Source organism: Equus asinus, chromosome 8, assembly GCF_041296235.1.
Source record: "Equus asinus isolate D_3611 breed Donkey chromosome 8, EquAss-T2T_v2, whole genome shotgun sequence".
Taxonomy (NCBI): Eukaryota; Metazoa; Chordata; class Mammalia; order Perissodactyla; family Equidae; genus Equus; species Equus asinus.
The window spans coordinates 20,152,486-20,177,235 of record NC_091797.1 but is presented as its reverse complement, the minus strand read 5'-3'; the positions used below and the strand labels follow the sequence as shown (position 1 = coordinate 20,177,235).

The 24,750-nt window shown below is 44.6% G+C and overlaps 1 protein-coding gene and 1 long non-coding RNA gene across 8 annotated transcripts in view; one reads left to right on the top strand and one right to left on the bottom strand.

Moving 5' to 3' along the window:
• The window catches only part of RUNX2 (RUNX family transcription factor 2), a 315,890-nt gene that overhangs the window by 195,314 nt on the left and 95,826 nt on the right, over window positions 1–24,750 (top strand). For 3 of the 7 annotated variants that reach the window (XM_014837487.3, XM_044776781.2, XM_014837484.3), the window contains one exon: window positions 11,843–15,591. The exons of 2 other annotated variants lie outside the window; for them this stretch is intronic. In XM_014837487.3, the coding sequence (XP_014692973.3) occupies window positions 11,843–12,321 (479 nt within the window). In that variant the 3' untranslated portion in view covers window positions 12,322–15,591. Of the gene's footprint in view, window positions 1–10,194; window positions 10,261–11,842; window positions 15,592–24,750 lie in introns of those variants that run through there. 2 more of the 7 variants (XM_070514822.1, XM_014837483.3) reach the window with 1 other exon arrangement.
• Window positions 1–24,750, bottom strand: part of LOC139045829 (uncharacterized) — a 48,619-nt gene that overhangs the window by 6,447 nt on the left and 17,422 nt on the right. Inside the window, exon 2 of the long non-coding RNA XR_011504959.1 lies at window positions 4,118–4,204. This is a non-coding gene — a long non-coding RNA (uncharacterized lncRNA). The remainder of the gene's footprint in view (window positions 1–4,117; window positions 4,205–24,750) is intronic.

The window sequence follows — 24,750 nt, the reverse complement described above, 5'->3', positions numbered from 1 at the left end:
CTCATAGCCTTTTTGTGCAGGTAAAACCAGATGTATGTAAGAACAGTGATGACTTTAAAAAGCAATGTTTCAATTTGAGACTTTTTTTTATTTAATTATTATTTTTGAGGGTCACTGTTGATGTGGGACGGGATAATTTGCTTGGGACTGAAAAAGGCAGAAAAAGTTTTTGTTCTTAGGATAAGGGAGCAAAGCACAGAGCAGGTTAGAACAAGAGACACAGCCCTGGTGGGCAGAGCAGAGCTGTGAATGTGGAACTAACTCGAGTCCTTTAGGTGCAGGTAAAGCCAGGTACAGTAGGTCAGGAAAAGCAGCTGGCTGAAGATGGACAGCAGAGACAGAAGACACAGAGAAACTGCAGTTAGAGACAGGGGTTTAGGTCAAACCTGGTACCACCATCACTTTTTCCTTGTACCCACATTTAAATACTTTCTCTAGGTCCCTCTGAGAGGAGCTACATACAATGCATTTAAAGATGGGACAGAGTTCCCGTTCTCAAGGAATGCACAGGCTGGTAGAAGTGATAAGTTGATTTGTAGCTCCTGCGCACGCACACGCCCGTAAGAGGCACATGAAGAAGCGAGTGAGTGCAGAGGAAGGAGAGGGGACTATGGGCTAACCAAGAAGATGAGAAGAATCTTTGAAGCAGAGGGGGGTTGTGAGGTAGGTTTTAAAGGTTGCTTGGAATTTCCAGGGACTGAGATGGGTGGGAGCAGGGATACTAAGGGACTAATGTCAACCAAGGCATGAAGGTGGGAACGTGGAGGGTAGTACAGAAAATGGAAGAGAGGCCCGTTTGACTGGATTGTAGGGTTCATGAGGAGCAGAGTAAGTGAGAGACAGGCTGGCAGGTAAGTCGAGACAAGACGGAATTCTAGCCAACGTCTGTTGTATGCCTAATACAGAGATCTGGAAATGTACTCCTACCTGAGTAAAAAGAGTGACATGCAGTCACAGAACAGCTAGGCACTTGTGAACAAGGAAACCCTGAGGAACCAGAAAGGTGGACAAGACAAGGTTTCAGGAACCCAAATAAGCCATCTGGGCAGAAGATACAACACACAAACCAAAGTGGATCTTGATTCTAAGGCAACTTTCTATTATAACCAGGAAACCTCTTGTATTTTCCTTTTGGGAAAGAAACCAATCCCTGGGCATGATCAGCCCAAGCCTGCCTGGGGGAGCAGGTAAGTGGATACACCTGATTGTAGGGGAGAGCGGGCAAAGATAAGGAAGGTCCTAGTAGGAGGCTGACGCCTGTGGCTCTGATGCTAGATTCACATGGATTGTGCTAAGCCTGGGGTGCCTGTGCCTCGTGCAGCTGACTGGGACAGACTGAAGAGCACTTTGCTGATCCGGTTCAAGTTCTGGGTCTTGGGGCATTGGGCGGTTTGAGTCACGTGTGTTAAGGTCCAGCATGGCCTCAGGGCTGTCGGACCCCAGCAAGGCGCTAAACTTTTTGAGGGGAATTATATTTGAAAAAACTGGGCTCCAAGCTTGTCAGGTTTTGAGTGATACTGCCTGGGAGGCAGCAGCTGCCTGGGGCCGGCTCCTCCTTTCCCTGCACCTCTCTGGATCAGCGCTGGACTCAGTTATGGCGAGACTCTGAGACTGGTAGGCTAGACTGAGAGGAGCAGATCTAGTCCTGCTTTAACAAGCAGAGAACTGAAGCTCTATCTATCTGCGAGGACACAGCATGTGCATTCGGGGGTGGTGGAATGAGGTCTCTGTGGTGATTATCTGCTGTGGGAGCCCCCTCTTCCTGCTGTGACAGGCATGGCTTTTCACAGAAGAGTTTGGTGGGACCCGGAGCTGGGTGTGTGGAGTTAATCGGGAATTTCAGGATTCTGATTCTCAGCTCATGTCTCTTCTAGCTTGGACCCAAACTCTTCAGTTTCTTTCTTCTCTGGCTCTAATAATTCAACCAGGACCAGTAAGAGGCGTGCCTCTTTGAGATGGAGATGTTTGTTATTTGCTGTGTGTTTTTGCCAGTTCTCACTTACAAGAGTCTTACTCAAAGAGACAGCCTGAGCAATATAAGACATGATTTGCCTAAGATCACTCAGAACATCAGTGGTCAAGACAATACAAGAATTCTGGGGCTGAGTCAAGCATGGCAAATAAGTGGCACACATCAGCCTCCTCATTCCACATCCCATCCCCATCCCTCGGACTGTCCTTGAAAACCAATCAGAACCTTTTTCATCCTTGCCCTCCAGGTAGGCATGGCCAATTGTTAGAATTCCCATGAAAATGACACTGAACCCCTGCACCACGGACGGCTGAGCCCCACAGATCTGGGGCCTGGTCCTGGGCCAGCATTTACTGGTCTGTAGCCTTGAGGAAATCACTTCACTTCTCTGAGCTTCAGTTTGTCATCCCTCATGTGGGATCAGTAACATTGTCTACCTCCCAGGGCTGTGGTGAGATTTAATGCCACAAAGTAAGTAGAAGTGCTCCAGTCAAGATGCTCTGCCGATGGGAGCCCTGGCGTCTCAGTTGTTTGGTTAGCCACTCTTTCCTCTTAGCAAAACTCATAACACCACGGGATGCTGTGAATGTTAAGTCACTTGTAGGATTCCTATGGTTGGAGCAAAGCAAAGACTACTCTGTTAAGCAATAGCCAGTGCTGGTTCCCGGCCCATCATCAAGCAACCTCGAGTCAGAGCGTCCCTAATCAAGGGGTTAGGCTTGCTACCAGGCTTGAAAGAGACCCTCCTCAGGTTTTTCCACTGAAGTACCCTAAAGGGCAGAGGGAACCAGGCTCCTTCACTGCCCCTGCTCCCCCCAATCTGTTGACATAACCCCAAACAACCGCAACTCCCACAAGCAGAGCATTTTCAAGTCTCTTTTTTTATCTTCAAATCCATGTGAATTTTACTCCATAATATGCATTTCTATTTTAATATAAAAATAATGTTTTAGCTTATTAATATCAGTTAAATGTCCCTCTTTACAAACCCTCCCCCCATTTGTCCCCTTCTTGTATTTCATGCCCTCCTATCAGCTAGGCTTTGGTGTCTAATATATAACATCTCAACCAGTTCATAAATTTCTGCTTTTAATATAGTCTGAGGTACCACTCGCACAGACCACAGGAAAATACCAGGCTGTCCCCTCTGCATTCAGGCTTTTTGGAAAGATTTACTTAGGAACAATTTATCATTTAGTTGCAATTTTTAAAATAATCTTAATTGGCCACATATGTTATCAAATAAGAGCTGGTCTTCTAGTCTCTGCTTCCCCCGCCCCCGGCCCGCATCTTCCGCCCCCTCCATGTGCACATGCGCAGTACATTCTGCCAGGACGCCAGAAAGTTAATTAGGCCGCTCTAGGCAGATACCATCACAGGAAAGCCTCCCCCTGATTTAAGATAAGATTACTGATATTGAAGCTGTTATTTTTAGGAGGGAAAGACTATTGCTTTTAAACCTCTTTCCTTCTTTTTCCTAGTTCCTCCTCTCTTAATTGTGGCTCCATGTTTTGGTAGCCATAAGTCATTAGTGGTTTTTAATTTCTCTGAAACTGAAATAAGGTCTGAAAGGGTGGATTTGTCCCTTTTTTCCTCCTTTTTTCCTTTTTTTTTTTTGGCTAATCGGAGGAACGCAACCACATCTGAAGCCACTTGGCTCATTATGAATTTCATGGAAACTGATTCTCTGAAAGTGTTTCCATATGTGTGTTCCCAATATATCCCATCCTCTCTAAATGGGAGCACAGACGTGTGCATGGGCTGGAAATGGCTTCAGGATGTGACAGAGCAGTCATATGACCGCCACGGCACCGTGGGTGGCCCCTTCAGAAAGACACGGTGTCCTGGGTGCTGGCCTCCTTCCTGCAGCGGATCTGGTTTCAAAGACTATCCACTCTTCCGAGCCTTTAAAAAGTTCTTAATCAAGGCCTAGCAAGAAGATCTCTCGTTTTTCCTGTCCCCCCGCCCCCCAACCTTTTGGTTCCTTCCTTCTCTCTTACTCTCCCGCCCTGTGTGCATACATATACGCTGGCCCATCTTCTGCCGCCTGCCTCCTTTTCCTTCAGAAAGAGGAAATACATTATTCCAACAATATCCTCCAAATTTGAGTGGTTTTAAGGAATGGTTGAAGTTGCTGAAAATTACCAGATTGTTTTTTTCCTCTCCCTCTTTCCTTCAGCATAGCATACTTTCTTAGCCTTAGGATCAGCTGGTCTTCCAGAATTTGTGAGCCTGCAGTGGAAAAGTACAATTCATTACAACACGGAAAATAAATATTTATACTGGATAGTTGAGGCTCTTTTCCTCTCTTTTGCAAAACTATGGAGTTTGCTAGTCTGACCTTTCATTATCTTAAAAAAATTTATTTCAGATTCCCATTTTACCAGTTTCTTCTCCATCAGCATGATCTATTGCTTTTCTCCCATATAGGGTATATTTTTCCAATTGTTATCTAATGAAATTAAAAGTAAAAGTAATGTAGTGATAGATCCTTGATCATTTTAATGTAAGGGGACAAATTCAGGGAAATTAAAAATCGATGTAAAATCCTTTAAAACTTCAATGTGGAAAATACAAAATAGTATTCTGTGTGTAGTCTAAAATTGATTTTTGGTTAATGTTTGCACAGCATTTCTGCTTCTGTCGTGTTACCTGCTTGAGACTATGCTTGTGCTTCATCCGTTGAGCGCGTTTTTTGAAGCACCCATCTTTTCTCAGCACCGTACTGTGTCCTGGGTAGGAGCTAAAAGAAGGATCACGTGGTTCTCATTCTTAATTTGCTTTCTATTTAGTTGGAAAATGGAAATAGTTATCTAAAACCAATGATAATACTTTAAAATGCATGGAGTGGTAGAATTTATACACATAAAAGTTCAAGATGTCTCTGGTAAAGCAAAAATGATAAGAATCTGTCTCCCTGGGAAGTCCTTGTGTAGGGGTGAGCTTGCTACCCTTGGTCTGGCAGAGAGAAGAGAGGTGGCCATGAGACTGGGGAGAGCATGAGGTGCGGATCCTCATATGTCCTACCAGGAAAAGGAGGGTTCAGACCCTGAGGAGTAGTGGGGCGTGACCTTGGAACAGGAGACCAGTGGACCCTGAATACGCCAACAGCGTCCTCCTTATTTTCACCCCTTGGTTGTCGAGTGGCTCAGTTGCGCTTGTGAAAGGTGGCTGACCTATGCTTGGATAGGGGGTGACACCCTCTGGTTTTAAGGCTCTGCCACTTATGTGGCCTGAAAAGGTGGTGTGTAAGTGGAAGATTTTCCCCTTTTGTGTGTGTATCCGTAGAACGCAGATCTAAGGAAACTCAAGGCAGATCCTCCACACGTTCCCGCTGGCGTCGTCTGTCAGGGCAGCAGAGGCAGAGCAGAACACTGACCTGGGACAGAAGGACCACGTTATAATCTCGTGATGTCACTCAGGTCCACTGTGTCTCCAGGCTTCTAATTCTTTTTTTTTTAAAGTATACCTTTTGGTGAGGAAGATTGGCCCTGAGCTAGCATCTGTTGCCAATCTTCCTCTTTTTTTCCTCCTCAAAACCCCAGTACATAGTTGTAGATCCTTGTTGTAAGTCACCCTACTTCTTCTATGTGGGACGCCACCACAGCATGGCTTGATGAGCGGTGTGTAGGTCCATGCCCAGGATCCAAACTGGTGAACCCCAGGCTGCCAAAGTGGAGCATGCAAACTTAACCACTCGTCCACGGGGCTGGCCCCTTGATTCTTCTCTAGAAAGGTCATTTGCGATTCTTGATGACTGACATACTGGCTCTGTATACTAGTCTAGAGATTCAGACAGGTTGTGAGTTTTACACCTTGTTACCTTTACCCCCAACTCCAATTGAATAACACGACCTTCGTGGCAGCAGTTACCCTGGGATCCTGAGGGAGACAAGTGTGCTAACGAACCTTTCCGCAGGCCATCCATTTCAGGCCTCGTCCCCTTTCTCTTTCCCGTCTTCTCTCCATGGCTCCCAGTGTAGTCTTACACACAGCTATTGGCTCTAAGGATACTGGGAACAACACTGGTGGCAAAACAGGCATCTGCTCACTGGTGGCAACTGCCATTTGTGGGCCCCTGTCTCGAATGTGAGGTCAAGTGATGTCATGATGCTTGGGGAAGAGTTCTGAACACTCTTTCAAGAGAGTTTTACGAGGTTTTATAGGTATAGGATGGTATTTGAATTACATTTTAGGTTTGATGTCAGCATTGCCTAACATTTATTATATCTTTTTTTTTTGTTTTTGGTGAGGAAGATTGGCCCTGAGCTAACATCTGTTGCCAGTCTTCCTCTTTTTGCTTGTACAGAGTTCCTGATCCCTCTTGACTAATTATTCAGTCACTTATCCATCCATCCATACACCTACATTTAAAAATAATTTAAGCTCTTACAATGTAGAAGGTCCTGAAGGATATGAGAGGAAAATAAATCATGACCTTTACCATCCAAAGCTTACTTTACAGTTGGAGAGAACAGGCTGAGAAACAGCTAATAATTCTGTAAAGTAGTAACTAAGGGCCCAAAAGAGTGATATTGAAAATAAATACTATTGGACATTGGAACAGGAGTGAAATAGGAAATGATATAATAGAACGGGGGGAGGGGGCAGCCAAAGTGTGGTGGAAGGGGAAGAAGATTCTTAGAGGAGGGCAGCTCAGTGGAGATCCCGTGCATTTTGGGTTCCAATAGAAAGCATGCTGTGAGGGGGTTCATAGAAAAGTATTCAGGCTTTATTTGAAATTTGTTGAAGCAATAACTCCTGCCATTTAAAAGGCCCCAGTGCAGCTTTGAAGTTAACGCCTCATGGCCGAGAAGTATGATGGCTTTTCATTCTCTACCCTTATGCCCTTGCATTTAAAAAGTAGGACAAAGGACTCTGAATATGCCAGCTGTGTTCACCTGGATTCACGACCCCTGTTCCTTTTCTCTGCCCCGCCTCCTTCTCAGCTGGGATGCATAAATTCCATGGCTTAGAGGGGACGATACACGGGTACCATGTTTCCGAGCTGACAGCCCCACACGGCAAATATGCTGTCTGATATTCTTTTCAAACTCCCATTTCCTTTCATTCTAGAGATCTCCTTGTCCATTTTCAACCAACCATTACCTACTGAGGGTCTACGAAATGAGAAAATGGATGTTAAAGTAGCAGGGAAAGGCCTAGAAATGTCACGTGCTCTTGTTACTAAGCCCTGAAGGGGAGGCAAGCAAGGATCAGACAGCTCTTTGTCCTCAACAGCTCGCTCTTCAGTTAGGAGTCCGGCGCGCCAGGTGCCCCAAGGTCACTAGCAGTCGAAAGCAGTGCGTGAAAGATGCCGAGTGGCAGGTCACAGGCTGCGAGAACTGAAGGTCAGAGGTTCTCTTTCATTCTCTCTGATCGTGGTTTCACTCCTTTCTACCACACTTTCCACTCCCTCTGAAGACCCAAGAAACCTAGTTGGTAAAGAGGGGCTATTTCCTTTTTCCTCATAGACCTTGCGGGGAGGAGCAAGATTTTTTTTTTTTTTTTACCTTTTAACATTGATTTTATTTGAGCTTCATGGGCATTTTATTAATATATTCTTCCTCATGTATATTAGGTTGTGAACAGCTGCTGCTGCTGCTGCTGTTTTAATGAGCCCGGGTCTTGGAGCTCTCTTTATGACAGCTACATTGGTCTGCAAGCACTCTGACTGTGGCCAGGGGTGCAGACAGGGCTCCGGAATGAGCTGCATCTGTAGGAAACCAGCAGGTCCTAAGGGAATCAAACCCTTGACCTTGGTCTCATTCACATTATGCCATGAGCAACTGCACTAATTGCTCACTATTTAGCAGATTAGATCAAAAACATGACCTAAAAGAGTTGTTAATAATGTCCCAAAGACAGTAACCCTCATTGGGGCAACACATAGACACCAGAAGAGCCTACTTAAGTGTTTTTAGGCAAATTTATGACTTTTAGTGCAGCAGATATTTATGTATTTGTGCAGATATATCAGATTCCTGAAGGGTGACTAAGATGGCAAAGAGGTCAGAAGTAAGAGGGGTCTGGTTGTGGCTCAGCCTCTCTCACGCTGCATGGTGTTGTAGAATGAGTGGCTCCCCTCCTCTGGACCTCAGCTTCCCTGTCTGTCAGCGGGTTAGATCAGGATTATCTAAGCAGTAAATGAGGGGTTTGGATTTTTCCATCGGAGTACCCCAGCCGGCAGAGGAGGGTCAGTGGGTGCCTTAGGGCATCTGAGACATAGCCCAAACCTAGTCGCAAGTGCAAACTTTTGTTGAAGTCAGTTTTTATTTGTTTGTTTAAACATTCACCCAAGTGTTGCATTCTACCCTATATCGCATTCATGTTTACTGTATAGTGTCGCCCCAACTCCAAGTTGAGTACAGCCAGCCCATCCGGAGGATGCACCGTGTTCATCGGGGTTTCAAGGACCCCCGGGCAGCGCTGGCTTTCTCTAATCAGGAGGTTGCAGTCAGGAGTTGTAAACAGGCTCTGGGGGCTCCGAGACTCAGGGCACATCACTGGGCAGTTACTGAGCCTTGGTTTTACGTTTATAAAATCAGATTGGGGGAATGGAACTTCTAGAACTTGCCAGGTTTTCATCTTGACCCTTTTAATAAGTAGATAGTACATTTCCTTTAGTTGATAGAATATCTAGGTCTATTTTTTTACGTCTGTAAGTATATTTTTTAAGTTTGCAATGTGGCTGGTGGCACAGGTATGAATCATTTAGAACACAATGTCAATATGACCCAAGAAGGCAGTCTAAAAGGTAACCTGAGTTCATGTACAAAACAGAGATTAGAAGTTCAGATACATCCCCATTCAATGAAAGAAAACTTAGTTGTATCATTTGCTTCTGTAACAATTATTGTCAATAAATTGAAGATTAGGAAGGGGTATATGTTTGGGCTTTTTTTTTAAGTTTAGGATTCCTTCTCTCTCCCCATCATAGATTATTATCTAGGAGATCTCATGTGATACTGTCGCAAGTTGTTAATATTTCTTCATAGAGAACATGTTGCTGTATGTTTCAGAAACATTTCTTGGTAACACAAAAATAGCGAAGCAAATTCCAGAAAATTCTGGTTTTTGCAAGTTATAAAAATTACTGTATAATCGCTTTAAAGTCCACATTAACTCTCTTTGCCCCGAAGGAGTTAATCCTCAAGACAGTACAGTCTCAAATGACTAGAAGTGATTGGTCAAAATTGTGTAAACCTAGCGGAAATTCACTGCATTGTTTTCTATAAACCACAACCAGAGCTCATTAATTGAAAAATGAATGTCAGTTCGCATTAGCTGGGATCTATAAACCAGAAAGGTACAGTGATCCTGGCACGTGATAGATAATAAAAACGTCAGCAAAATGTATCAGGTAATATAGAGAAGTTGGGGCGGTGGAGGGATACCTTCAAAACCATATTGGAGTTTACTGGCAGGGCCTCACAGAAAGGGTTTTAATGAGGCTTCTGCATCAAAATAAGGGAAACCACATGGAATTTTAATTATGACTATGGTATATCGTAAGTACAAATACCCCCGAGAAGCATTTTGTACATTGACAGGCCTGTCTGTGTGAGCTCTGTGCTTTTGTGGGGGGCACACATGGATGTTTTAAGTGTGACTTCTTTCCGTTTGAAATTGCTCACGTTATTCTGGTTTCTCTCACGTGGTCTGAGCATTGAACTTAATGCTTCCAGAAGGGGCCTGCCTATAACTATTAGCTCTGCCAACTCCAGTTCACCCAGCTGCCCTACAGTGAAAAGGCGGGCGAGGAACATCTGTGGCCCCCCTGTAGTGCCTGCATCGTGTGAGGCAGTGCAGAAGCGTGCGGCAGGGGCACCTTACCGCTCATCTGCCCCCACGTGCGATTCTGTTGTCATCGCTTCTTGTACATTTTTAAACTGGAGCTTGTCAGAGTTTCGTCTTTGGGAAGGGTTAGGTAGAGGCCAGTTGAGGATGGCAGAATTTATAAAAAGCTGAGAGTAACTGCCCAGCCTGTGTGAGTTTTGGTTTGTCATCTTGAAAGTGTTTGCTTCTGGTCTTAGAAGCTGCTCACTGGCTTTTCATCCTCTGCTTATGGGCCTGTGGATCCGGGAAAAGCACTAACGAGGGCTGGGAACTTCTCTGCCTCCCCCTCCCCTGAGCTGTTGCTTCTCCTCTGTCTTGGAATTCACGGTGACAGAACGTTAGCGCTGGAAGGGAACTTAGAGCTCATCCCCCTCATTTTACAGATGATGACACTGCCACCTCTGACTTCTGCCTCTGGCCTTCCACTCTCAGTAAGAAGAGCCAGGCAGGTGAGACTTTTAATTGCTGGGCTGGGCTGGGCGGGGCTGTCTGATTGGTACTGTCCCATTTTCGAGGAAAACTTCTGTTAACTCTGCATTGCTTTGAAATCGTCACTTTTATTACAAATGCACATCGTGGCACTTGGGCCTAGCATTTTATGAAAATCACAGGCAGTGTGCATTTTAAGAAAAATGAACAACTCTCCATCAGCCCCTTTAAAGAAAAGTATTAGGATTATTCCTTTAATAGATATTGTAGTATCCAAGAACAAGGGCTAAATAAAAATGGGGCTGGACAAGTACCCACTCCCTGAGGCCTTCAAGAATCACTAAGTGCTTTCCCTTCTAGATAAAATCTATAGGAAAAGCAAAGATACGAGATCCAAAGAATTGAAAGATTTTAGATGCGCTCCAAATCTTAACACTGGTGTTATAAAAGGGCTTGTCACAATTCTGTCAGTTTTAGAAAAGCATAACCCAATCTTTAAAGATGACAACTATAGGTTTTTAGGCATTTCAGAAAACTAATTTCCACATGAAGTGGTTTATAACCGTGGTTTCATAAGTTAAGCACCAGAAATATCTGTGAAGGATGTATACTGTAAGCTTTAGAAGTTAAAGGACTTTCCATTTTAGGGGAAAACCACCTTTGCATCCAGGTTACCCGTTCAAATTGGCCTGAAGCTAATTCTGTAGGATGTGGGACAGGGCCCAGTAAATACATGGTGAGGTGCCCTCCTCTTGGATCTCCCTGAGCAGTGAGCCTGTCCCCAAAGCTACTGTCGGCACCTGGCCTCCATCAGGTCCCACGTCTCCCATCAAGAGGTGGAATGCAGTGATTCCTGGGTACCAAGCCTTTCCCCACTACGTCCAAAACCTACTTATTTAGTTTATGACCCTCAGGAGAATTTCTAAGGGCTAGACCCTCCCTCTACGCCCCCAGATAAGTAAGGTAGTTCCAGAATACGTTGAAATCTGGTTTGATTTCAATCTGGCTTGATTCTTTTGAAAATCTGTTAGTAAGATGAAGAATAAAACAAGATTGTAAATTATTTTAAGAGTTGAAAAGAAATGATAGGAACGTGTTAGGATATCTTTTTGAAGTTCCTTCATTGATTAAGGGACCTGCCAAGAGTACCAATAACAAATCTGATCCTTCTGGAACATCTTCATATTGGGTTGAGGAAAAGGACCTTGTCCAACCTAGTAAAAATGTCACTTTCAAATATCTGAGGAGCAACGAGAAACAAAAAGAGAAAAAGGTCAATGAGGACTCAGTCTTGAAGTCTGGTGAGTGAATCAATATGATCAGAGTGTTGGGTTGGCTTACACAGACGACCTAGCACAACTGGGGTTTTCAAAGCCCTCTGGGATTCTCTGCGGGTGAAGAACATGAGGATAAATGCTGCTAAGAGTGTTAAGTGAGAAAAAAAAAAAAAGACTGTGTAGTGACCGGTGCATTTGAAGGTCTGTTTGTGGCTTGCTGTTCCTTTTTGGGAAGCTAAAGTTTTCTTCTTTCTTGTAAAAATTCTATCATTATTTTAATTGATATTTACAGATTTTTCCCCCCATCTTCTGTTGTAATTTTTAGGTGCTTCAGAACTGGGCCCTTTTTCAGACCCCAGGCAGTTCCCAAGCATTTCATCCCTCACTGAGAGCCGCTTCTCCAACCCACGAATGCACTATCCAGCCACCTTTACTTACACCCCGCCAGTCACCTCAGGCATGTCCCTCGGTATGTCCGCCACCACTCACTACCACACCTACCTGCCACCACCCTACCCCGGCTCTTCCCAAAGCCAGAGTGGACCCTTCCAGACCAGCAGCACTCCATATCTCTACTATGGCACTTCGTCAGGATCCTATCAGTTCCCCATGGTGCCGGGGGGAGACCGGTCTCCTTCCAGAATGCTGCCGCCATGCACCACCACCTCGAATGGCAGCACGCTATTAAATCCAAATTTGCCTAACCAGAATGATGGTGTTGACGCTGATGGAAGCCACAGCAGTTCCCCAACTGTTTTGAATTCTAGTGGCAGAATGGATGAATCTGTTTGGCGACCGTATTGAAATTCCTCAGCAATGGCCCAGCGGTATCTGGGAGCCACGTCCCAAGTGTATCAATATATACATATATAGAGAGAGTGCATATATATGTATATCGATTAGCTATCTACAAAGTGCCTATTTTTTAGAAGATTTTTCATTCACTCAGTCAGTCATGATCTTGCAACCATAGGAGGGGAGATTTTGAGAAGCAAAAGGCCCAAGATAGACAGTCATAACCAGGTTTCAGACGGTTTTCTATTTAAAATGTACTTTTACAAACAAAGGAGAAAAGGTATTTTTGTTGCTTTTGTTGTTTGGTCTGTTGTCATAAACAACCTGCTCATATGCCAATTCAGAGAGGCGGACTCCAGGTTCAGCAGGAGGAGGAGCGAGCCCCATCCTCCCTGAGCTTTGAACCCACGCGCCCTCCCGGTTGCGCTGCGTCTGGACCAGCGCATGCGCAGACCCGCTTCCCAAGCGGGTCGAGGTGCGCGCGAAGGGAGAAGAGGCGGAGTGGATGCTTCCGTGATGGGGCGCTCCATTCAGATCGCTGTTCCAAACTTGGCTTTCAGACCTACGCGAGTACTCATTTGAACTGTTTGGTTCAGCTTTTTGGTTTTTTTTTTTTTTCTACTTGGAGAAAGTGACTTCAAAAATACTGATCAGGTTAGATTATTTTATTTTACTTTTTTTGTACTTTTTGTTTTCCTTTTCCCACTTAACCAAAAAGAAAACCCATCCCACAAACCAACCCCCCTCTCCTTTTATGCAAAACTGAAAATGGCAATATCTTATTATAGCCATAATGGTATAGATAGTGTTTGCGTTTGGCTGTGTGTTATTTGTTTTCTTTTTTTTTTTTAAATTATGAATATGTGTAAAATCTGAGGTAACTTGCTAACGTGAATGGTCATATAACTTTAAAGATATATTTATAATTATTTAATGACATTTGGACCCTTGAAACATTTCTTAGTGTATTGATATGTTGACTTCGGTCTCTAAAAGTGCTCTTTATTAAATAACAAATTTCTTCAGTGGGCTAGAGCCATATCTGAAATATTGCTAAGCAATTTCAGTTCATCCAGGCACAATGTGATTTTTAAAAATACTTCCATCTCCAAATATTTTAGATGTAGCTTGTTTTTGTGATGTATGAAGGAAATGTTATGTTCGGTTCTTTCAGATCTTTGATTGCCTCTAAGCTTTGCCTTTTAAGCAATAATTAGGGATTTAAAAACAACTCTTAGCCCTTTATCGCTTCTGTTGCCCTTTATCAGCATTTAATGCTGGAGTGATGTGGTTTCTTAATTTCTTTCGAATAGCAATGACTCTTGTCATATTAAAAAAGACAAGCACAAGTGAATCATTGAACTGCAGAAGAAAGTTCTGTGGTTTCCTAGTTAAAGCAAAACTCTAAATCGCCAGGCTTCATAGTGAAGATGCACGTGGCTAAGGCATCAATCATGATTCCCATGATACAGGAAAGCCAAATTGCACCCGGGATTCTTAACCAACCTGCCTTACCAAACAGTCAGTCAGTCAATCGGGGGAACCCACATCTGCCTCACCCAAGGCCCCACCGGCAGCTCTCCACAGAATTTGCATTTAAAGGAGCAGAATTAAGTCATTGTCTTATGAGAGCAGGGTCATCTGAAGTAGCAGGGGAGTTCCACAGAGAGCTGATCTGAGAGAACAGACAGCCCATGGGGACCCCTGGACGACCTTTGACATTCAGATTCTCCCAAGGTAGGGGAAAGGGAAGGCTGGCTGTGTGGAATTGGGCTGCTCCTACCACGTCTGGATTTGAGTTAAAACCCCTCGTGCACTTTGACCACTCCTGGCGGCCGTGGGGCAAATTCTCAAGTGTGACTCCTTAATCCAAGCCAGGATCATTCAGTGACACCGCCAGACAAATGCCTGCCCTCCCAGCCCCCTCCCCCCCCCACAACGTCAGGGCCCCTTCATTTGAATTCCCAGCCCCGCTAAGCAGAACTTTGCAGAGATGGGCCTCCAGCCCCCAGAGGCCCCATGCTCTCTAGTCATTCCCCATCCCGACTTCCTAGGCTGCCAAGCATGGCAGGACAGCCCGTGGGGCCGGGCGGTTGGACCTGTACTTCTTGCCTGGGAGCCTCTGGGAATTCATCCTGACTCCTCCTAATAAAAATTGAGGGGAAAACAAAACAAAACACTTTGCCTTCTAAAGGTCGTATACCAAGTATGCTTAGATGAATAAGCCACTTTTCTGTTACTGAAGTAAGATGGAAGTAGTAACTGATACTATTTATTGTTTGCATGTGGTAGCTTGAAGCGCACCACTGTCCATTTATTTGTAAGTGTAAACTATGTGTGTTTGTTTCAGCAGCACTTAAAAAAGCCAGTGTCTGGTTACACATTTCGATTTTAATTGATTGACATAAAAATGTTACCGCCAGTGCCAGCTGTACCCTATTTAATAAAAAAGGTACTATATTTGTACATTATTTTTTAATGTTAAAAGGGCTTTTTTAAGTTTACAGTATGCATACTAAGTGACATTAGGGATGCTTTTGTGTTGAAATGTTATTATCGTGGCTGCAGGCAGCAACCCAGAAACACTTTAAAAGTTTTTTTTCTTGGGAAGAATTCAAGTACTTCTTCCTTCCACCCTCATTCCAACCACTCCGATGGGGTAATTTACATTTCCTAGATCAAATGCTGCCCTTTTTTGGCCTGGAGGTTAAATTTTTCTTTTATCTTTTTTTTTTTTCCTTAACTGAACCCTTAATTTGCACTGGGCCATGTGTATGATTTGTGATTTCAAGACCCAAGCAAAGCCTTACTGCTACTGTGGAACCATGCACTCTATTTCAGGTCAAAATAGCACGGTCTTTAGGGAGCATTAGTGTTGCTGGAGTTGACAGTGTGAGCAGCACAGCCACTTTTCTGTCTGTTTCGGCTGTCCCACGCATTCTAACCTATGTCAGAGTTCCAGAACAGGTACCGAAGCTTTGGTTTTCGATTAGTGGAATGACATCCAGCCTGGAACTGAGAGACTCGACAGAGTAGCTCTTGTTTGTCCTTTAGTCTGTCTTACCCCACCAGAGCCTTTTAAAAGATCCACCCCATTAGGGACCATCCATTGCAAATTCAGTGGGGAGATGTGTGTGCTGGCTTAGAGTTCCCTCCATCCCCACGACGGGGACTGACTCAAAGTCTAGGTGAGGACATGGAAACACAAAGCATTAGCAAAAACAGTAATCAAATCTATGATATTTGAAAGAACAATAATAAATAAGATCAATAAAAGATGACACTTCCAAACCTTGAATTTGTTGTTCTTAAAAAGATAATGCCTTTAAAAAAATATTTTCTGTGAGAACTTTTTAGATGTTTGTTTACTTCATGTTTACAAATAACTGTTTGCTTTTTAACGCAGTACTTTGAAATATATCAGCCAAAACCATAACTTACAGTAATTTCTTAGGTATTCTGAATAAAATTCCATTTTTCTGGATATGCTTTACCATTCTTAGATTTCTGTGGAACAAAAATATTTGTAGCATTTTGTGTAAATACAAGCTTTTCGTTTTTATTTTTTTCCAATTGCTGTTCCCCAAGATTTGCTTTCCATGCACATATTGTACAAATTCTGCTTTGTGCCACAGGTCATGATTGTGGATGAGTTTACTCTTAACTTCAAAGGGACTATTTGTATTGTATGTTGCAACTGTAAATTGAATTATTTGGCATTTTTCTCATGATTGTAATATTAATTTGAAGTTTGAATTTAATTTTCAATAAAATGGCTTTTTTGGTTTTGTTATGTGTGTACATTGGGTCTTTTCTCGTCCGCGGCTTCTTCTCTACTCTGACACCTCCTCTTGCCTACACCTGGCCTGTTATTGGCCGTAGGACTTGCCAGGGCTGGATGAGAACAGAGAGCCTATATTACTGGTGAGAGGAAAAACAGTCTTGGTAAGCGCTGGGTCTTGTTTTGTCCTGCTCCTAAGAGGGGTGGGCGAAGAATCTAGCCATGAACCCACTTCCTCATCAGCCTGTGTCTGAAAGAAGGTGTGCCCCCCTCCATCCTTGGGTGAAGCCCCTTATTCCAGCAATGGCACTAGTCAGGGTGTAAGGACAGCAGCTTCAGTGGTTCTGTGATTCTAATCTCTGGGCACATGAACAGGGCCGGGCAAGTGAACCCCTGGCTGTAGCCACAAGCTCTCAGGCGGCCCAGGCATAGGGGGTCATCTATCTTCCTTCCCGCATCTCTTGTGGGTTCTTAAAAAGAAAGTCAACCAAAGCCCAAGGATGAGTAAAAACAGACGTTGGCCTGGAGCTCTCTAGTCTCAGAAAAATTCTGCTAGCGAGCATAAGCATGGTTTGGAGATTTTTTTTCTGGGCCATTGTTTATTTTTGGCAAGTCCCTCCCCTGCGATAAGGTTGAGGGCCTGGGGTAGAGTGGTTGCTTTCTTTAGGTCCTGCACTTTCTGTACGTCTTGGCTTACCACAGTTCTAAAAGAGGGACCAGGAAACCGTGGTGCAGAGAAGCTCAGCCGCTCGCCAGTGGGCCACGTCACGCGAAGAGTTAGAGGCCTCCTTTAGGTGGATCTGCTCCTTCTTACCCCTTGGACACTGTTTTCTGAGAAATCTTGGAAACAGCTAATTTCTAAGACCCGTAGACATTCTAAGAGCACTTGGGTGAACGTAGGCCAGGAAACTTGTTTGTGACTCTTTGAGGATGTATATTTATCCTTTTAAATTAAACATCTGTGTGACTTGAAAAGGCATCCCATAGGAGGTGGGCACAGTGGCTTTCCTGTCCTCTCCAGCTTTCTGCAGCAGCATGGTTTAGGGCAAATCACTTCACACCTCTGGGTTTCAGTTTCTTGGTTTATGGAAAGGCACTGGGCGAGATCTTGGCACTGTTGACATTTCAGGCTGGATAATACTTTGGTGTGTGTGTAGGGAGGGCTGTCCTGTGCATTGTAGGACGTTGAGTGGCATCCCTGGCTTCTACCCTCTAGATGCTGGTAGCACCTGCCCAGTTGTGACAATGAAAACTGTTTCCAGACATTGCCAAATGTCCCCAGGAGGGCAGAATCACCCCAATGGAGAACCACTGGGCTAACGGCTCTCTCTAAATTCTTAGGTCAGGCTTTATTGACAGGGCTGGTGTGAGAATTCATTGCTCGTTAAAACAGGGTAGGCCGGCAGAAGACTGAGGGGCCTCCCAGGGCTGGATGTCCATCAACCTTTCCCATCCCTTCACCCAGTGGCCCCCCGAGGTGTGGACGTGTTGTGAGGGAGGCCCTGCTTCCCTCCTCCCTGCCTCAGCGCGGCCGTGGGGCTCTCCTGGGCCTGGCCTGCTTGACCATATTTATCATGGCTGCTTCTGTTTCTCACTGGAAAAGACGGGCGGAAGAAGAAAGCAATTTCTCCAGTGTTTTTGACCCTTTGTGCCCCCTGCCCCCCAAATATTTAATCCTCAGACATTTCTTCGAGAGTGGGTGTTTCCTGTTAACTCAATCCCAGCCGAGACTGGCCCAATAAACACCTCAGCTCTCTGTCGCAGAGTTTATTTGGCTGGGAAATGGGTATTGCCATGTAAACAGGAAGCCCCCTGAAGTTATTATCTACAGATGCGGTTGAAGAGCCACATGTTTATATTTATGGGATTTGAGAACAGCCTGCAAAGGCGAGGGAGGAGGTGGAGGAAGCCCTCATTCACAGACGGACAGAGCAGGGCCTACAGATCTTCACCAGTTGATTTTTCATTCCCTCTGGAAACGGGTGGTTAACAATAGTGACACAGCCCAGATCTGCGGCAGAACTGGAGGTACCGGCTTGTCCCATGTAAGCAGACAACCCCACCTAGATTGTCAGGTTAACAGCAGGCAGTCCAGTCCACTGGGCTCTCTGTCCCGATTATTTAAAATCATTTTAGAGACCAGTCCTAGGAAACAACAGTTTAGGGGCATCGGAAAGGTAGGGGGTTTATGATAAAACTGCCACCCTATCATCGTTAAGTTTTCTGGGGACACCTAAACTGATTGTCACGGTTTTAGTGAGTGTGGGCCAGCTCACCTGTGAGATCCCAGGCAAACTCGCGCATTTGCTCCTCGAGTCAGTTCCTAAGGGCCTGGAAGGATGCTTTTCTGTGAGAGTCTGCAAGGCCTGAGCTGTCTGGGGTCGGTGTAGAGAACGTGCAGGGGGTGAGACAGCCGGCCTGCACACTAGGCCTAGGGACTCCGGGTTTCTCCAATTCCTCTCCACCCACCTCTGCTCTCCCTCCTGTGGCTCTCTCCTCGCACCTGGAGAACGTGCTTAAGTAAGGCCAGGGAGGAACCAATACATGGAGAGCTGATGCTCCATATGTAAATGATGAGCTCTGAGCAAAGGCAAGGGGATCTCTCCCCTCCTGGCCGCCATTCTTGTGCACTCCAACAAGCCTCTTTGTAGCTTCCCAGGGGCTTCCCAGCACAGTAGCTATTTAATCAGGAGGCGTTGGACATGAAGTTTTTAAAAAAATTATGAATCAAAATTTAGCAAAGAAAAGAATCCACTGCAGATGCAAAGGGTAATATACTAGAGAGAGAGTGTGTGTGTGTGTGTGTGTGTGTGATGTGCGCATGCATGCCTGAAGGGAGACAGGGAGGGGGCAGGTTGGCGAGATGGAAAGAGCTGCCTGAGCAGCCATTCGGGGAGAGATGGAGCTCGCCACACACATAAGGGTTTCTTGACACAGCACTTGTTTGCCTCAGATGTTTGTAATTCCTGCAGATTCTGCACAAAAGCACCGCCTTCCTCCCACAGGTCTTGAAGAAGCAATTACTCTTCTTCAAATTGGTTATTTAGAGGGGACAAGGGACACTGGATGCTCCTGAGATGTCAGGAGCACGGTGAAGCTGACCTTTAAGAAGGGGTTATGATGAATTTTTGTAAAGCTTTTATTCAAAAGCTTTCTGTGACTCAACCCGTCCTGCTGTTCAGACATGCTCAACCAGTTGGAAACCAGAAGGATCGAGTTTCTGGAAACCCACTTAACTTTGACTAAAACTTATTTTAATTTGTTTTCTTATTATCTTGTTGCAGTGATGTCTGGCAACTTAGTGGGGTTTTCTGGAAAACCTGCTTTATGTTTTAGCCTTGCAAACGTAGCTCACTTCTTGATTGCTATCTTTTTGTCCCACGTCATTCTGTCCCACTCTATAGCCCGCAGAAGGGGAAGAATTTCCCCCCACCTGTCATTCTTATAAAGACATCAAGACCATGTAGCAAAATGATAAAAAAAAGGTAGGGGGGAAGACAAGCAAAAGTTCTTCCACACAAGCACACAAGCCCCTCAAGAACTAGTCTTGGGGCCGGTCCTGTGGCCGAGTGGTTAAGTTCATGCGCTCCACTTTGGTGGCCCAGGGTTTTGCTGGTTTGGATCCTGGGCACAGACCTAGCACTACTCATCAGGCCGTGCTGAGGCGGCGTCCCACATAGCAGAACCAGAAGGACCTACGACTAGAATATACAACTATGTGCTGGGGAGTTTGGGGAGAAGAAGAAAGAAAGAAAAGAAAAAAGAACTAGTCTTGTCTCTGCAGCATTAAATGAGGCCAGAACACCAAATTGCAACCAGGTCTCCTGTGACCTTGTGCTCCTTAGGCCTTAGGACATTTCTCCTGCAGAACATAAGTACCAGAGTTAGCCCAGATGTGGAAAATGAAAGTGAGAGAAAGTGGGTTTAGGAGATACAGGATATGGTGGCAGAACTTAAGGGTGTTTTTTGAGAGATGGGAGTACCAGGAACTCCCAAAACACAACTGGATGATGGATTGATGCGAATGTGCAAATTTATTCTTTAAAAACAGCAAAAAGCAAACAACAAAACCACAGGTCATGCATAATTGTGGGAGTATTAATACAACGGTTTTATGATATAAAGTCTCCTTGGACGTCGTTTCCTTCCTAAATTAGGTCATTTATTTTTTATAACTCCATCCATCTCGGACAGTGACACAGCTCTGACCAGTTTCACTTTCTGTTTCTCTGTGAGTTTCTCTTTATTTTTCTGCCCCCAAAGGAGAGGAGACTTCTGTGGCAATCATTACATATTCCAGTAATGCCTTAGCCTGGTTCTGTCTTCTCTAACAGTCATTTAATATTTAAATCGTGAAAATCATAGTGACCTTTCTCCCTTTTAGCAGTGTGCTTAAAAAGTCATTTTGTGTGTGGATTTCGGGGCATAGAAAATTTGACTCCTTATCAAAATCTTCCTATTAGTGGTTTCACAGATGAGAAACACAGAGATTATTATTGAATACAATTCTCAACCGCAACTTCTGGAACACGGACTGTGAACTGCAATTGTGCAGGGAGAGACGGAAGGACCAGCTTTCATTCCTCGTGGGCATGAGAGGGAGAGAAGGCTCCAAGAAGGAAGAAGTGCGGAACTTTAGCAAGGGGTTAAGTGGTTAATAGGAACTAAGGTTTTTTTATTGGCTAATAAAACCTCTCAGGGTTTTTCATATTATATGGTTCCTTCAGGCTCCTAGCCCAATGCTTAAAAAAAGAAAAAGATGAAAACAACAACAAAAAGCTGGAGCCTAAATACCAATGTAGTCCCAGTCTTGTTTACTTTTTCATTTCCGCAGTTGTAAAAAAAAAGAAAAACTTCCTCTGGTAGTTCAACTTTATCACACTGCAGGAGCGGGTCAGTGTTTGAAAAACGGCAGTGGTTCCTGCCTCCCAGCGAAGGGAAAAAGTCCACTCTGTCCCTCTGTTTCAGAAAAAAGGAGACCACGGTGAGAGTGATGGATGCATCAGGAAATTTTAAAATGAAAGCCATCGGGGGAGGAGGGAGAGCAGATATTGAACCGAGACACAACCCTGGAATCCAGAATGCAAATGATCTCTGTCCTTTTATTACAGTGGTTCTCCCAACAGAGCAGGATGTTCTTGTTTTCGATAATAGCCAGACCAGATGCTAAATTCTCCTCGGCAACACGCTGTATAAGTGAGAAGGCAAACAGCTGATTCCTGTTAAGATGAACACCAGGAGAATAAGCCAGAAAGTATGAGAATTCTCTGGAGGTTTTTGCTTTGTAAACCCCTGTTTGGCAGAAAGATCACAGAATCCGAACTGAAAACACAGCGTGTCCTCCTGCGCCCGTCCCTCATCCGAGCCGCTAGCTGGGGGCCTTTGAGCCTCCTGCCTTCCATCCAGCCCTTTCGTAAGTTATCCAGAACGCTGGCTCACAGGTTCCCCAAGAGGGGAAGTCGGAAGCCCTGAGCCCTTTGGCCTTCGATGACTGTAGAAAAATACTCATCAACAGGAGGAATTTTTTTTACTTGCTCCTTGCCATAGAAAATAGTGAAATTCTGAACATGAGCCAATAATTTTAAAATGGCATCTTTGTTCCATCTTTTTCGCTCCCTTTTTCCCCCTGTCAGAGTCCATCAAATCTCTCAGTGATTATTTTGTTTTAGGATATGCCACACACGCAAGATGCTGCTTTCTCCTTTCCCAGGGAGCTGCTGGAGCCGCTGTGGGGCCCTGCGGGCCCAGGCCGACCAAAGCAGCCACACTGCCCGGTGCCACTGGCTCAGGCCGCCTCGGAATGCCCCAAACGTCGCTTCCCAGAGAGCAGGGGTGCCCTGTGGGAGGGATCTCCCTTGGGCTTTGCTCCCAAGGCCTGCAGGGGAGTGAGTGGGAGAAGGATGGGTGTCAGGATCGGTAGACAGGCTCCCACTGGCAATAGTCCCCTTTGTTACTGTTCCTCCTAACCCCTCCTACCACCTTTCCCCAAGTGCCACTCCCTCCCCTGCAATGCACCAAGGACATGCCAGCTACCCATTTCTCCCTTTTTTCTTCCTCCTGAGCTGTCCTGGAAGCCCACTTGGCCCTGATCTCACCAGTGTGAACATCCTGGGGAGAAAGGAATGGGGACCAAAGATAGTTTTCCTCCTTCCCCTCTTAGGATGGCCCTGAAGGCCGTTGTTTTAATTTCCTTTTGGGAAAAAGCCATATTTGGTACCTGCAGCATGATCTAATACTAATAATAAACAATATTTAACTTTTATGGCACACTTGACTATTTGCCTGGCACTTTGCTTAATATTTTGCAGCCCTTATCTCAATCTTCCCAGCAATCTATGAAGAGGTTAGTACTGTTTTCATCCCCATTTTACTGATGGGGAAAGTGAGGTTCAAACTTGCCCAAGGTTACACCGCTATTAACAAGCCTAGATCTGCCTGATTCCAAAGACTATGTTCCTAAGCTAACAGTTTAGACACAATCTCCTTTATCATCTACTTAATGGAGGGTATGAAAAGTAAATGAGTTAATGAGACATGAAAGTACTTAGCAAAGTGTCCAGCACATAATAGATAAAAAATAGATGGTACCTGTTATTATTACTCACAGTAATTAAGATGATTATTTTAAAAACCATAAATAAAATTTTCAATTAGTTTGAGTCACAGACTGGGAGCCCCAAGTGGAACAATTTCTTTTAAATACTATTTTAACATTTTTTAAAATGTTGCTCTTTGAAAGTAATACTTTTCTATGTGTTTTATAAACTATTTTTCTACTGAATATCATGGCTAAGTTTGGCAATTGGTTTACCATAGGCTCCTTCCCTGAAGGAACCCAGAGACGTCCCATTACATAAACCATAAATATAAAACGCGTTGATGCCTTCAGAACAGAAATGTTGACCCTACCCCAACCTCAATTCCCAATCTGTAATCTCTTCCAAGGTTTCCATTTAGATGTGTTGAATCTCATGTAAATGTTGCTACTGGAAAACTTAATCTGGACTTAATTTGGAAGCATTGGCCTCATCTGACAAGAGAAAGACCTAAGCCAAGAAATTCCTGTCAACCTCAACTCTTACCTTTCCAGCAGTGGCCCTGGGGTCCTCCTCGCCACCTGACGAAGGGGCAGCACCAGGTCCCCCGTTCCTAAACTGACATCACTGAGAGGCAGTGCTATGCAGTGGAGAGGGCTGAGCTGAGGGGCCCAAGGCCTGAGGAAACCTGGCTGCAGCCTGAAACGGAGCACCTGTGTGTGCAAGGCTGTGTGCACCTGTGCGCAGGCCTGGAGGGAGCAGGGAACAGGGCAGCAGTGTTCCCTGCCCTGGATCCTTTAAATCTCTTTCACTGAATAGGTAGGCTTCTCTCCAACTATCTTCAAGCATTTTACAGGCTATTTCGTTAGATCCACTTTATATGGAATTAATATCCCATTTTACTGAAATCTTAGAGAACAGAAATGACCTCTCTCTGTCTCACCCTCTCTGCCTTCTTTTCTTTCATCTTTCTGCAAATATTTATCGAACACCTACTGTAGGCAGGGCAACTGGCTGGAAGGCTTGCCACCAGTAAAAAGCACATTGGAAAGCATCTCTGTTCAACTTAATCCATACCAGTAAGAGATGCTTGTCAGGCCGTTCTCTGCTTAAGCAAATTCACGAATGCTTCAGATTGCCAAAAACAGACATTAAAAAGTCAGCAATTAGTTTCTAGAGAGAATTTAGATAGTTTTGATTTCTGCTTATAGCCAATTTCATTTCCCATTTCTCGTTTCCTAAAATACCCAAGTATTTGTAAGGCACTTGGCACCTATATTTAGTCCTACAAGCCTTTCATTTCCACCACAATTCATGGGGGGCTTGGTGTTTAAAAAGTGGGTGATTTTCGTACAATCGAAGGAGGAAGAGCTGCTTTTCCATTTTCTTCTCCCTCTTGTAGCTGCCACGCAGCCACCTCTGCATTAAGGGGTTGAGTGGTGTATTGAAAGGGGGAAGCAGAAAGTGGCAGAAAGCTGGCTTCCAGATCCTTAACCCCCACTAACTAAACGTGTGACCTTGAACGAGGCACTTAACCCCTCTTGACCTTCTCCCTAAAAGTGGACAATAATATATTACCTGCCAGATGGTACGTTAAGGGACCATGCAGTAACTCTCGCCTATAGATTTGGAGTGGCTTTTAGAGTGGAGAAATTAGGGGGCGTTTTAAGAGGTGCAGCTAGAGTTTGCCCAACACTAAGAGAGAGAATGAGGTCCATTATTTCTCACAGAATTGGCAAAAATGCCCATTTTGTAGAGGATGAGGAAGTGGAACCCCAGACAGGTCACATCACATGTGCAGGACCACCCTGTAGGGAGATGAGGGGAAGTGTAGAGAGACATCTGGATGTAGGTAGATAGACGTCCAGGGGGTGGACATCTATTTCCAAGCAGTTCCCATACTCATTCACCGGAGGAGACATTTCTTTCCTTTATACTAGTAGCATCTTCTGCATTATCTTTTTATTAAGACCTTACACTTATATACTTTTCTAGTCTTTATGAACCTATTTCTATTTGCTATAAATTTAGGCAAACTGATTCTTTTAAAAATTTCTCATACTCATGTGAATTAATTTCCAACATGCTGACTCCATACCATGCTCCAGCTAACTTATTGAA